The sequence below is a fragment of the Notolabrus celidotus genome, unplaced genomic scaffold (assembly GCF_009762535.1).
Source record: "Notolabrus celidotus isolate fNotCel1 unplaced genomic scaffold, fNotCel1.pri scaffold_158_arrow_ctg1, whole genome shotgun sequence".
NCBI lineage: Eukaryota > Metazoa > Chordata > Actinopteri > Labriformes > Labridae > Notolabrus > Notolabrus celidotus.
Genome location: NW_023260028.1, coordinates 14,014 through 27,605, shown reverse-complemented (window position 1 = coordinate 27,605; position 13,592 = coordinate 14,014). Strand labels below are relative to the sequence as shown.

General features: G+C 49.9%; 3 protein-coding genes across 5 annotated transcripts in view; 1 reads left to right on the top strand and 2 right to left on the bottom strand.

Moving 5' to 3' along the window:
* Positions 1-464: 464 nt before the first annotated feature.
* psmd13 (proteasome 26S subunit, non-ATPase 13) lies at positions 465-3,015 on the bottom strand. The gene is made up of 6 exons (XM_034678498.1): positions 2,790-3,015; positions 1,366-1,444; positions 1,121-1,155; positions 969-1,024; positions 841-884; positions 465-632 (listed from the first exon to the last, which is right to left on the bottom strand). Exons 1-6 carry the CDS (start codon positions 2,888-2,890, stop codon positions 480-482), a joined length of 468 nt encoding a protein of 155 aa, XP_034534389.1. The 5' UTR covers positions 2,891-3,015; the 3' UTR covers positions 465-479.
* Positions 3,016-3,367: 352 nt separating this feature from the next.
* Positions 3,368-10,119, top strand: sirt3 (sirtuin 3). Of its 3 annotated transcripts, none has more exons than XM_034678501.1 (10): positions 3,368-3,515; positions 4,536-4,644; positions 4,724-4,775; positions 6,167-6,346; positions 6,434-6,666; positions 6,745-6,845; positions 7,663-7,824; positions 7,916-8,125; positions 9,607-9,646; positions 9,826-10,119. In XM_034678501.1, the coding sequence occupies exons 2-9, from the start codon at positions 4,560-4,562 to the stop codon at positions 9,628-9,630; spliced, it is 1,047 nt and encodes a 348-aa protein (XP_034534392.1). In that variant the 5' UTR covers positions 3,368-3,515; positions 4,536-4,559; the 3' UTR covers positions 9,631-9,646; positions 9,826-10,119. The 3 variants fall into 3 exon arrangements, with proteins under 3 accessions (XP_034534392.1, XP_034534391.1, XP_034534390.1); XM_034678500.1 differs by having other exon boundaries at positions 9,682-10,119; XM_034678499.1 differs by having other exon boundaries at positions 3,369-3,515; positions 9,607-10,119.
* Positions 10,120-12,472: 2,353 nt separating this feature from the next.
* The window catches only part of LOC117808822 (D(4) dopamine receptor-like), a 5,627-nt gene continuing 4,507 nt past the window's right edge, over positions 12,473-13,592 (bottom strand). Inside the window, exons 6-7 of the mRNA XM_034678493.1 lie at positions 12,870-13,545; positions 12,473-12,768 (exon numbers count right to left, since the gene is read on the bottom strand). Of these exons, the coding sequence (XP_034534384.1) occupies positions 12,566-12,768; positions 12,870-13,545 (879 nt within the window). The 3' untranslated portion in view covers positions 12,473-12,565. The remainder of the gene's footprint in view (positions 12,769-12,869; positions 13,546-13,592) is intronic.

The following is a 13,592-nucleotide window of genomic DNA, read 5'->3' as shown; positions in this document are numbered from 1 at the left end:
CGCAGGAAGCTGAACGGAGGAGCGCCTTCAGATTATTATTCAGACTGAGACGCAGAAATCTAAAAAGAGGCTTCATCATAGACGGGATCAGCTGATCAGAGCGCTGCAGGCCGAGGAACACGCACGTCTGAGAGTGTTACAAAAACAAAGCGTGCTTCTGAAGAGGAAGAGGAGCTTAACTCCGGGATTGTTTCTACAGACTCTCTCCGCAGGGTTCATTACATGTCTGGCTGCCTTCACATGTCTTAATGTTTGCTCCTCTAAGCCTGCAGGTTGACTTCACAGCACTCACAGAGACACAGGAGCACAGATCAAAACATGGTACAGCAGGTGTTTCCCCATGCTTTATTCCCTTGGCTGCAGCCTTCTTCACGTTACTGCAGAGAGACACTGTGTGAAACTCTCCTGTGGGAGTCGCAGCGCACTGCTGTGGATTTGTTTAACAGCCAGCGGTGTCATCAACACGTTACATGTGGACACTAACAGCCGCTCCAAACACACTGAATGTGCTCGGGTGAGAGGCAGAGCTCGGTGAGAGGTTTTACCTTCGTCGCAGGAAGATCGTTGATCTCCAGTTTGAGTCTGCCGATCGAAGTCTTGCAGAGAATAACGGCTTCATCGCTGCTCTTCACCTGAAACAGAGACGTTAAAGTGTGAGCTGAAACACAGATTCAGAATCAGTTTTCTCTACATAACAAACTAGAAGCTGATCCAGCAGTCCTGCTGAGTCCTGCTGAGTCCTGCATGACACAAAGTGTTAAAGTCCGTTTCCACAGAACGATGAAATACTGTCGTCTGTGTTCGTGTTTTAGAGTCTGTTTGTTGAATCTGTAAACGGACCTTTTCTCTGGTCTTCTCCAGAAAAGTGATGGCATCTTTAGGGTCTGGAGACAGAAACAGATGTATGTGAATCAAACGTAAACACAAATAAAAACAAAGTACGTCCTGCTGCATCAGGCCACTCTTACCTTTCATCTGTCTGGCTACATACAGAATAATCTCCATCAAGGACAGTGGGTTGATTCTAAGAGAGAAAAAAACAAGATTAGAACCAAGTCAGAGAAAAGATGAGAAGACGAAGTGAGCAGGAGGGAGACAAGGAGAGACGCTCTGATCTCACCTGTGTTCAAAGTCACTGATGAAGTTATCATAGAGCTGAAAGAGAGAAGAAACATCTCATTACAAACACTGGAACATCATCACATTTAGATTTGACAGGCTTTTAAGGATCCTCATTCAGAGCGGGTCCTTCTTCTGTTTCTGTACAGCTGATGTTTGAACACTGACAGCTCATGTCTGTGTGAAGCCAAAGACTGAGGACCGAGCTGCCCTCACTCATCCAACCTGTGACTGACGTGCACTCACCTGTATGAGGCCATCTCCTGTTTTGAAGCAGGGATCTTTAACGAAGTCCGTCAGCTTCAGAGTCAACTGATGCCACAACCTGTAAGAAACACACACCTGTTACAAACACCTGAGTTTACAAACTGATCCTTCCCCAAGATTTCATCTCCACATGTTCGCTGCCCCTTTAAGATCTGACCTCTGACCTCTGTCTCGACCAGCTCGTCTGAACCCTGAAGAGGCTCTGAGATATTTGTCAAGAGGAAGACCAGACCCATGAGTCCAGACGAGCTGAAGGACGCTCTCAGAGCAACCTGAGCTTCAGTAACACCTGAGCAGAGCTACGCAACGCTGACGCAGTGATTCATGGTGGAGGAGAGCATACTTTACAGACGTATTTTACATCTTAGGAGATATTTGAAGAATCTGAGCGATGTAAAGGAATCAGCTGAAAGAGACAACGTTTAGAATCACTTTCAGCACCCTGATAGGAGTCCACCAAGCTCTCCATGACCTGCTCACAGACTCTAACCTGACCTGGCCCAGCCCTAGTCCTCTAACCCAGAGCCAGATCACAGTCTGATGATACTTTCCTTCTGCTGTGTTCTGTGTCTGATTTTAAGTGGATCCTGTTTGACGGACTTCTGACTCAGCTGTTCTTTATTGTTGTTCTGTGTAAAGCACACTGAGCTCACCTGTGGTGAAATGTGCTTTATTCATAAAACTAACATTTGATCATTTTTCTGATGACACCTGAAGTCCAACAGGTTTTTACAACCCTTTAAACCTTTCTATAATAATCACTTACATTTCAACCCTCAGCTCATCTCACATCATGGGTTTTACATTTAGCATTTATTTACAGCTTTTTAGATTCAACAGCTGTTTCCATAATCTGAAATGTGAGATATATATTTTATATAACACAGTTTAGCATTATTATTACACTGAGTTATATAGTTAACAGCTCTTGTTATTATGGAGCAGTGACTGGGCTAATCCTTAGCACACAGGCTAGCTGACAGACCGCCCTCATGTGTTGCTGATAGTTCCTCTGACCCGTGCCGTTCACTCATCTCAAGACTGGTTTGAGTTTTTAAATGTAGAAGTTGTTTCTGATCTAAAGGGGAAACTTGAAGCTAACACTGTGACGCTAACACTGTGAAGCTAACACTGTGAAGCTAACACTGTGCAGCTAACACTGTGCAGCTAACACTGTGCAGCTAACACTGTGAAGCTAACACTGTGAAGCTAACACTGTGAAGCTGACACTGTGAAGCTAACACTGTGAAGCTAACACTGTGAAGCTAACACGGTGCAGCTAACACTTTGCAGCTAACGCTAGCTGCATGACTCAGCGTTCACAATGAACGAGCAAGCTGCCGCTAGTTAGCCTAGCTTTAGCAGAACGAAGCTAACTCGAGCATCGTTCTTTCTTTTTGTACCTTTTGTTGTAATATTCCTCCAAAGTGTGCCATTCTGCCGCCATCTCCGGCGTGGAGCTGCTGCTCTGCTGCTGTTTGAGGAACCCGCTGACATCTTTCATGGTGAGACCGGCTGAGAGGAACTTTCAGTGTTTCAGGTTTCAGCTAACGTCAGCTAGCCTGTCGTGCTGTGCGTCTGCGTCTGCGCCTGCGCGTCTTCTTCTTCTTCTTTGGGTAAGGCAGGCAAGAAGCAACGACAAACCTGCGCGTCTATGAGCGCTAAGCATGATGGGAAAGTTAGCTAATGTTGTTGTTTTTAATAATAAAGTTTACTCCTTTACTCATTTCTAGTATTTTTACCCCCATAGTTTTATATTTTAGAGCTTAGTGAGGGACCATTTAACAAACTAAGACAAGAAGAAAAGGAGGTCGATGATTGGGGGGGCAGATAGTTTGGGAAAGAAGGGTGTGTGTGTGTGTGTGTGTGGGGGGGGGGGGGGTTAAGTTCACTGTCTGATTCACACTCCGGAACAGATGGGGGCGGTAATACACCAAGAAGAAGAAGAAGAAGAAGAAGAAGTAGAAGAAGAAGAGGAAGAAGAAGAAGAAGAAGAAGAAGAAGAAGAAGAAGATCAAAGGTCGCCTGCACACAGATCTGCCTCCAGAGCCTCAGCAGGTTGTGCTTTCTATTAGGTCCTCGTCCCTGAATGTGTCTCTAGTTGGAGTCCGGGTGCAGTTATCAGTGAGGTAAGCTAATGATCATACTGGTTAATATTAAATCTTAAAAGCATGTTATAGTTAGTTATCAGTGAGGTAAGCTAAGGATCATACTGGTCAATATTAAATATTAAAAAGGATGTTAGAAATGTTGGAAAGTAATCTAAACTACCTTTATAAGAGAATCAGAATCAGAATCATCTTTATTGGCCAGGTCTGCTTGAACACACAAGGAATTTGACTTTGATAAACTGTGCTCTCTTTGTACAAGGCATGAGAATAAGACCCACAAATAAAAATATAATAACAATAACATCAGCTATAAATACAAAAAACAACAAATAGGCATGACTAATATGTACAGACTGAAATAATATGATAAAGTGCAGGGGTGAGTAGCAGTAATATGATGTATGTGTATATGATATATAAGAGCAGTAAGGTAGCATGCTGTTAAAGCAGCTGCTTCTGAAGCTCAACAGTCACCTCAGAGAGATTCTTCAGGACTGAGTTCACGGCCTTTTTAAACACTTCCAAGTTGTTTTAGTATTTTCAAGTTCTGTTTTTAAGTAAGATGTAGTGAAAATAAGTTAAAGGTTAAAAAAGAAAGTTTGGAAGGCATAGATATCTGTTTTATTGTGATGTTGGAGTATTGATGTTCTGGAGTTCTGATGTCAGACACAGTTTGAAGTTTCAGCTTGTTTTAAAGAATGAAAGTGGGTACATTAGTTTGAGCACAGAGCAGCTCCTCTTTCTATAATGTTTGAAAGTAAACCATGACTAACAGCATTCATTTAGACATGTTCCTATTTATGTCACTTTATTAAAGGCAGTGTGAACTTCACATTGTTATTAGTGTTTCCAATACAATACACTTTTATATATGACACTACTCACAAGTTACTCACTACTTGAGTAGTTTTAGGTACTTATGTACTCAAGTACTTATTTCTAGAGTACTCTTACTTCTACTTGAGTAACATCATTGTAAAGTAACAGTACTTTTACTTGAGGACTGTTTGGGTTTACTCTACCCACCTCTGTTTGCAGGTCGCTGGGTCTCTCAGGTGGGTCATGGCTCCTGCAGTGAGCTCCTCGGTGTGGTCACCTGTCAGACTGTGTTTGTGTTGGAGGAGCAGCAGGATGCTCCCTGTGCACGGTCAGTAATACATTTTACACACACAGCTGAGAACACACAGGGATCAGTTCATACTGACCCAGGCCTGCTCTTCTCACAGGGGTGGGTCGGAGGAGTTTGTGTCCAGCTTCAGGTGCTGCAGCTCTGTGCAGGTAATAGAAACCACGTTCGCCTGTGCTCAGTATGTTTCTACACATCCCAGGATCTGAGCAGTTTGTATATAAACCCTAGAGTATGAAGCTGTTTGTATAGTTCCGTGTCAGCTGCAGTGTATCTGCAGACAGGGTCACCTGGCAGGTCTGCAGGTGTGTCGGGTAACAGAGTTAGAGTACAGCTCTGAGGTTAACGAAGTGCACACCTGAGATTTACCTTCAGGAGGGCTGTGCGACTTATTCACAGAAATGTTCTGACCTCTCTGAATATGACTCAATCTGTCTGCTGAGAAAAAGAATCATCAATAGAATCATTAGAAGCTGAGTTCTGTGTTAGCTTCTCTACACCGGCTCCCCATAAAATCTAGAATAGAATTTAAAATCCTTCTTCTGACCTACAAAGCCCTTAAAAATCAGACACCTTCATATCTTAAAGAGATCACAGTGACCTGTTCCCCCTCTAGAACTCTACACTCCAACATGCAGGCCTGCTCATCGTACCTGAAGTCTCCAAAAGTAGTATGGGAGGTAGAGCCTTCAGTTATCAGGCCCCTCTCCTTTGGAATCATCTACCAGTCAGGGTCCGGGAGGCAGACACCCTCTCTACTTTTAAGAGTAGGCTTCAAACTTTCCTTTTTGATAAAGCTTATAGTTAGAGCTGGATCAGGCTTGGACCAGGTCTTAGTGATGCTGCTATAGGCTTAGACTGACACACTGGGATCCTGTCTTTCCCTCTCTCTCCTCTCTCTGCCTGTCTCTCACTTTAACTCTTCCTGTCCCATTAAAGTTACTAACCATAGACCTTTCTGGAGTCCCTGAGCTCCCTTGTCTCGTAGATTCCTCTGAGCTGCCGTAGTCGTCCTCCTGCTGCAGACACTTACTTCAGATTGAATTCAGAATGCTCATTCTCATTCTGAATTATTTACAAGGTCATTTTAAATCTTTTTAAAGAGGATTTAATTTTTATTCTGATTTAAAGAGGAATTCAAAGTCTCATGGAAACGTAGACACTGTCTCTGCAGGCGTTTCTTTATAAACTTGAAATGTTTACATTTTTTCCATAATGGCCCTAATACGCCGTCGTAGATGAATAGATGGTGATGTAAGTTATTGCACGGATAACAAACCCTCCACAGTGTGAGGAAGACCAGGGGAACTCAGACAGAACAGTTTGTCAGTGAGAGACGGCATCGAACCGTCACATGGAAGAGACCTTCCTGACATGAAGCAGTCAGTGACAGGACGGTTTGTTGTCCTCAGTGATCTTGCTCTCGAGGCGATGAAGCGTCACAGAAACACCGAAACAGGATCCGTCTGGGATCTTGTTTTTGAGTCCGATGATGTGGACTGATGCAGACCAACATGTCTCCTGTTCTTCCTCCTCCGCACAGACAGAAGCACCGTCCCTGCCGCGCTGGGTCCCGGGGTTTTTTCTCTCGGGGTGGCGGTTCAGACGGGGAGCAGCAGACCCTGCAGGACGTCGCTCAGAGCCTCAGAGAGCGCCACGTCAAGAGGGTGGTGGTGATGGCCGGAGCCGGGATCAGCACGCCCAGCGGCATCCCAGACTTCAGGTGAGAGGTTGAAAGTGGTGTCCTGCGGTTCAGGTGTGGAGACATCCGGTCCTCTCTCGGGTCCATCAGCTGTTCGTTCCCTCTCAGGTCTCCAGGCAGCGGTCTCTATGACAACCTGCAGCAGTACGAGCTGCCGTACGCAGAGGCCATCTTCGAGATCGACTTCTTCCATCAGAACCCCGACCCGTTCTTCGCCCTTGCCAAAGAGCTGTACCCCGGGAACTACCGGCCCAACCTGACCCATTACTTTGTGCGTCTGCTTCACGAGAAGGGTCAGCTGCTCCGGATGTACACGCAGAACATCGACGGCCTGGAGCGGCGTAGGTGTTCACACCTTCATCTCTGATGTGACAGAGAACGCCGTTTACAGCCTTGTTCACCTTCCTGTGTGTTTCCAGTGGCGGGGATTCCTCCTGAGATGTTGGTGGAGGCTCACGGGACGTTTGCCACGGCGACCTGCACCGTCTGCAGGAGGAAGTACGAGGGGGAGGAGCTACGAGTGAGTCAGCGCACACACGTTCACACCACATCCATCATTAGACCATATTTAATCAGGTTCATGTCAGAGAACAGGAACAACGCTGAAGACGGGGGAGAGGGTCGAGGCTGGGAGTCCACCCTGTGACCTCTGTTACCTCGGTGACCTCTACGACCTCTGTGACCTCGGTGACCGCTTCGACCTCGGTGACCGATGCGATCTCTACGACCTCTACGACCTCTGTGACCTCAGTGACTGCTTCGACCTCGGTGATCGCTGCGACCTCTGTGACCTCAGTGACCTCTGCGACCTCTACGACCTCTGTGACTATTGCAACCTCTACGACCTCTGTGACCTCTGCGACCTCTACGACCTCTGTGACTATTGCAACCTCTACGACCTCTGTGACCTCTGCGACCTCTGTGACCTTGGTGACCGCTGCGACCTCAACGACCTCTGTGTCTTCTGCGACCTCTGCGATGACTGCTTCGACCTTGGTGACCTCTGTGACCTCTGCGACCTCTGCGACCTCTGCGACCTCTGCGACCTCTACGACCAGGATTCATTGCGGACTAGTTGAAACTGAACAGAGCGCTGTTTATCATCCTGTAAATGTCTCTCAGGTCAGACCTCAGTTACCGTCTCATGAGGGGCTAATAATCAGATTCGAACCCGTCCATCAGTTTTATCCGTTTGACCTCTTGGAGCGACGGCTGATGTTAATCTGACTCTGTTTAATCTGAGGCCGATTATCTTCCAGCAGTTCGTCACACTGCTCTCAGAGACCTGCTCTCTCTCTCTGAGGGTCTAATGTTCCACGTGGTCTCTGTGTTCCCAGCCTGACGTGATGAGCGGGGCGGTCCCGCGGTGCTCCACCTGTACAGGTGTGGTGAAGCCTGACATCGTGTTCTTCGGGGAGGAGCTTCCTCGCCACTTCCTTAGGTACCTGACAGACTTCCCTGTGGCGGACCTGCTGGTGGTCATGGGGACGTCTCTGGAGGTGAGGCAAGTACCGTCTGGTGATGACTCCTCACCTGTGATGATGACGGCGTGCTCTTCAGACCTGCTGCTGTTTCCTCTTCATCCTGCAGGTGGAGCCGTTCGCCAGCCTGGCAGGAGCCGTGAGGAGCTCCGTCCCTCGCCTGCTCATAAACCGGGATCTGGTGGGTCCGTTTGCCTGGCGCCGGCGGCCTCAGGACATCGTTCAGCTGGGTGACGTCGTCGGTGGCGTCCAAGCTCTAGTCGACGCCCTAGGCTGGAGTCAGGAGCTCGACGCTCTGATGGCGGCCGGAGGTCAGACGGTGAGTTTGAGTTCTGGTTTCAGGTCTCAGGTGAGCATCGCTGTCCGGACTGTTTACCAAAGATCAAAACTGAATGATTACTTTATTCATCTTTACATGTAAACACTGGCGCTCTGCTGAGTCAGAGAGGACGAGCGTGCAGAGTCTCTGTGGTCAAAGTGCAGAGTCTCTGTGGTCAAAGTGCAGAGTCTCTGTGGTCAAAGTGCAGAGAGTCTCTGTGGTCAAAGTGCAGAGTCTCTGTGGTCAAAGTGCAGAGTCTCTGTGGTCAAAGTGCAGAGTCTCTGTGGTCAAAGAGACCACAGTCTCTGTGGTCAAAGTGCAGAGAGTCTCTGTGGTCAAAGTGCAGAGTCTCTGTGGTCAAAGTGCAGAGTCTCTGTGGTCAAAGTGCAGAGTCTCTGTGGTCAAAGTGCAGAGAGTCTCTGTGGTCAAAGTGCAGAGAGTCTCTGTGGTCAAAGTGCAGAGTCTCTGTGGTCAAAGTGCAGAGAGTCTCTGGTCAAAGTGCAGAGAGTCTCTGTGGTCAAAGTGCAGAGAGTCTCTGTGGTCAAAGTGCAGAGAGTCTCTGTGGTCAAAGTGCAGAGTCTCTGTGGTCAAAGTGCATAGTCTCTGTGGTCAAAGTGCAGAGAGTCTCTGTGGTCAAAGTGCAGAGTCTCTGTGGTCAAAGTGCAGAGTCTCTGTGGTCAAAGTGCAGAGAGTCTCTGTGGTCAAAGTGCAGAGTCTCTGTGGTCAAAGTGCAGAGTCTCTGTGGTCAAAGTGCAGAGTCTCTGTGGTCAAAGTGCAGAGAGTCTCTGTGGTCAAAGTGCAGAGTCTCTGTGGTCAAAGTGCAGAGTCTCTGTGGTCAAAGTGCAGAGAGTCTCTGTGGTCAAAGTGCAGAGAGTCTCTGTGGTCAAAGTGCAGAGTCTCTGTGGTCCAAGTGCAGAGTCTCTGTGGTCAAAGTGCAGAGAGTCTCTGTGGTCAAAGTGCAGAGAGTCTCTGTGGTCAAAGTGCAGAGAGTCTCTGTGGTCAAAGTGCAGAGTCTCTGTGGTCAAAGTGCAGAGTCTCTGTGGTCAAAGTGCAGAGAGTCTCTGTGGTCAAAGTGCAGAGAGTCTCTGTGGTCAAAGTGCAGAGAGTCTCTGTGGTCAAAGTGCAGAGTCTCTGTGGTCAAAGTGCAGAGTCTCTGTGGTCAAAGTGCAGAGTCTCTGTGGTCAAAGTGCAGAGTCTCTGTGGTCAAAGTGCAGAGAGTCTCTGTGGTCAAAGTGCAGAGAGTCTCTGTGGTCAAAGTGCAGAGTCTCTGTGGTCAAAGTACAGAGTCTCTGTGGTCAAAGTGCAGAGAGTCTCTGTGGTCAAAGTGCAGAGAGTCTCTGTGGTCAAAGTGCAGAGAGTCGGGGCCTGATGATGGATCAGTCCTGATGCGGTCTCATGTTTGATGATCGTCCTGTAAAGTTTTCATAAAGACTGGAGGACAGGTTTTTGACAGTGATGTTTGTTTTTCTTTTTATCTGCAGGCCGCCACCAAACCGGAGGAGTGACTGAGTCACTGCAGCAACCTCAGGTGTGACCTCATCGTCTGCACGCCGCAGACCGTCTGCACGCCGCAGACCGTCTGCACGCCGCAGACCGTCTGCACGCCGCAGACCGTCTGCACGCCGCAGACCGTCTGCACGCCGCAGACCGTCTGCACGCCGCAGACCGTCTGCACGCCGCAGACCGTCTGCACGCCGCAGACCGTCTGCACGCCGCAGACCGTCTGCACGCCGCAGACCGTCTGCACGCCGCAGACCGTCTGATGAGCCCACAGACTGGATCATGAGGATCTGTAGTTTAACAAACATGATCCTCAGACTAACGTGGTTCTAACTCAGCAGAGAGGAAGCCTCGCCTGGTGCTCGGTGACTCAGCAGCTCTGAGTTTATATTTGTTGTGTTTTATTTCAGGATCAGCTGATCGTCATGTTTCTTCAGCAGCTTTGGTTTCATGGGAAACTTTACAGATATGAATAAAAAGATATTTATCTCTAACAAAGCTTCTGAGAAAGTCTTTCCAACCACGCTGAAGAGTCCGTGAAGAAGAGGGAGGGGAGCGTTATGCGGGGACTACTTTCAGCGGCGGATGGATCCTCGTGTGGTGCCGTGATGAGCTTCAGGTCAGCAGAGAGGATTTATCACCTCGACATGAACATACCGTCACAGTCAGTCTTTAAACACACCTCAGCTCTGTAAACAGGAAGCTGACCAGCAGGGGGAGCCAGAGGACTCACTGTGCTGACAGCTGCTCCTGTTCAGATCCTCAGTGAGGTCTAGAGATCACACCTCAGGTCCAGAGATCACACCTGACGTCCAGAGATCACACCTCAGGTCCAGAGATCACACCTGAGGTCCAGAGATCACACCTCAGGTCCAGAGATCACACCTCAGGTCCAGAGATCACACCTCAGGTCCAGAGATCACACTTGAGGTCCAGAGATCACACCTGAGGTCCAGAGATCACACCTGAGGTCTAGAGATCACAGCAGAGGTCCAGAGATCACAGCAGAGGTCTAGAGATCACAGCAGAGGTCTAGAGATCACAGCAGAGGTCCAGAGATCACAGCAGAGGTCTAGAGATCACACCTGAGGTCCAGAGATCACAGCAGAGGTCTAGAGATCACACCTCAGGTCCAGAGATCACACCTGAGGTCTAGAGATCACAGCAGAGGTCTAGAGATCACACCTGAGGTCCAGAGATCACAGCAGAGGTCTAGAGATCACACCTCAGGTCCAGAGATCACACCTGAGGTCCAGAGATCACACCTGAGGTCCAGAGATCACACCTCAGGTCCAGAGATCACAGCAGAGGTCTAGAGATGACAGCAGAGGTCCAGAGATCACAGCAGAGGTCCAGAGATCACAACAGAGGTCTAGAGATCACACCTGAGGTCCAGAGATCACACCTGAGGTCTAGAAATCACACCTGAGGTCCAGAGATCACAGCAGAGGTCCAGAGATCACAGCAGAGGTCTAGAGATGACAGCAGAGGTCTAGAGATCACAGTAGAGATCCAGAGATGACAGCAGAAGTCTAGAGATCACAGCAGAGGTCTAGAGATGACAGCAGAGGTCTAGAGATCACACCTGAGGTCTAGAGATCACAGCAGAGGTCCAGAGATCACAGCAGAGGTCTAGAGATCACAGCAGAGGGGGACAGTCAGCTGATGGTCTCTGCAGGTGTCCCTCAGCACAGGTTAGATACCTTTAGTTCTAGAATTCTGTCTTTGTGTCTGAAGAGTCCGATCTAAACTGATCCGTCTTCATGAGATTGAACAGAAACATGAACACTGAGACAGAAACCAGAGTGATGAGAACTCTAACGACAGAAACCATGTCTGACAAACATTTCTTTGACCTGTGTTTGATTTTACACTTTGACCCATGTCCCATCTGTTTACATGGAGGAGGCGGGGCTTATGAGCTATACAGCAGACAGCCAGCAGGGGGGGCTCTCTTTGTGGAGGTGTCTTGTTGTACTTGTATGATACAGACTGTGTTTCGAGTCAGACGAGCCTCGAGGCAGAGGAGGATGTGATGCTGAAGAAAAACTACAGAAAGACACAAAACGAGCAGGACGCCAGAGGACGGATTTGAACCTAGTTTTATTGGGTTCTTGTTCTCAGCTCTGAGGCGGTGTTTAATCCTCCGTCTTTAAGGTGAGTGTTTGTTCTGGTTCCTGTTCAAACAGCCGAGCTCAGTTCATGGGGGTCAGTGACAGTCCGAGGCTCCTGTCTAAAGAAAAGTCCTCTCTGTCAGAGTCTCCTGGAGCTGGTTCTGGTTCCTCACAGTTTCTGCAGGATCAGCTAAACCAGACAGACAACACTGAAGGTCCGTGAGGGTCTGTGAGGGTTCAGAGCTCAGGTGTGCAGACTGACGCTGACTCGGACAGAGTCCAACGCTCTGCAGGAAACAGAAAGCATCTATTCCATGTGTGTGACACTGCTCTGCTGGAGCCCTGCTGGAGCTCTGCTGGAGCCCTGCTGGAGCTCTGCTGGAGCTCTGCTGGAGCCCTGCTGGAGCTCTGCTGGAGCCCTCCTGGAGTCCTCCTGGAGCCCTGCTGGAGCTCTGCTGGAGCCCTGCTGGAGCCCTGCTGGAGCCCTGCTGGAGCTCTGCTGGAGCCCTCCTGGAGCTCTGCTGGAGCCCTGCTGGAGCCCTGCTGGAGCCCTGCTGGAGCTCTGCTGGAGCTCTGCTGGAGCCCTGCTGGAGCCCTGCTGGAGCTCTGCTGGAGCTCTGCTGGAGCTCTGCTGTAGCCCTGCTGGAGCTCTGCTGTAGCCCTGCTGGAGCCCTGCTGGAGCTCTGCTGGAGCCCTGCTGGAGCTCTGCTGGAGCTCTGCTGGAGCCCTCCTGGAGCCCTCCTGGAGCCCTCCTGGAGCTCTGCAGGAGCTCTGCACAGAGGTCCAGAGATCACAGCAGAGTCCGGAGTCCAGGACAGGGATGTCCTCAGCAGACGCTGCGGAAACACTTCTTGAAGAACTTCTTGAACTCGGCGTTGAAGACGGTGTAGATGACGGGGTTGAGGGCGCTGTTGACGTAGCCGAGCCAGGTGACGGCGCTCATCAGGCCGTGAGGGATGGTGCAGCTCAGACAGACGGCTCGCGTCGTGTGGACCACGAAGAACGGGGTCCAGCAAAACAGGAAGCAACCTGCAGGGACACACAGAGAACGGTGATCCTCTGATCCTAGACCTGACACACCCAGCATCAGCCTCTCTGAGCTCTGATTGGAGGAGAACTTGAACACTCACCCACTACGACAGGAAGCACCTTCATGGCCTTCCTCTCGCGGTTGTTGATCTTTGCGCGTTTCCTCCTGGTCAGCTGATCGCTGAGCGTCAGCGTGGGAACCGAGTTCTCTCTGTACTGTCGCGGGTACGGGATCTCCTGCAGCATGTCATCGTCCGTGTCGTCCAGCCGACACTGGGCCAGGTCCCTCTCGATGATCCGGGGCAGAGGCAGCGGCAGCGGCCCGGGTATGGTGCCCGTCAGCGGGGGGAGGGCGGCGGCGGCGATGGCGGCGTGCTGCAGCTTCCTGCAGGCCTCGATGCTGCTGCGCAGTTTGTGCTTCCGGGCCTCCTCCCAGTGCTGCAGACCCCTGAAGACCCCCACGTAGAGGAGGAGCATGATGGGGCAGGGGATGAAGAAGGAGCAGACGGAGGAGTAAACCACATAGGTGTTGTCCTCCAGTTTGCACTCGCTGGGGTCGCGGTGAGGAACGTTGTTGATGCCGAAGATGACGGGCGAGGCCACGGCGAGGGCCAGCAGCCAGGTGGCCGACAGCAGGACCAGCTGACGGTGGTCCACGTGTTTCCGGTTGTACTTCAGAGGAATGGACACGGCGATGAACCTGCAGGACAACAAACAACAGGTGAGACTCTGAGGACAGGAGCACAAACACCTGCTGCTGCTCCTCACACTGATCCACTAAACCAGCACCACTTCAAGCCAGAGGAAGTCCTTCAGACCAGAAG

Excerpts from the sequence above, each read along its gene's own strand:
- psmd13 (XM_034678498.1), bottom strand. The coding sequence starts at position 2,890 with ATGAAAGATGTCAGCGGGTTCCTCAAACAGCAGCAGAGCAGCAGCTCC. Across the intron at positions 1,025-1,120 it reads ATCAGTGACTTTGAACACAG|AATCAACCCACTGTCCTTGA; the intron begins GTGAGATCAGAG and ends TTTCTCTCTTAG. Across the intron at positions 885-968 it reads TGTAGCCAGACAGATGAAAG|ACCCTAAAGATGCCATCACT; the intron begins GTAAGAGTGGCC and ends TTCTGTCTCCAG.
- sirt3 (XM_034678501.1), top strand. The coding sequence starts at position 4,560 with ATGGCTCCTGCAGTGAGCTCCTCGGTGTGGTCACCTGTCAGACTGTGT. Across the intron at positions 6,347-6,433 it reads AGCGGCATCCCAGACTTCAG|GTCTCCAGGCAGCGGTCTCT; the intron begins GTGAGAGGTTGA and ends GTTCCCTCTCAG. Across the intron at positions 6,667-6,744 it reads CATCGACGGCCTGGAGCGGC|TGGCGGGGATTCCTCCTGAG; the intron begins GTAGGTGTTCAC and ends GTGTGTTTCCAG.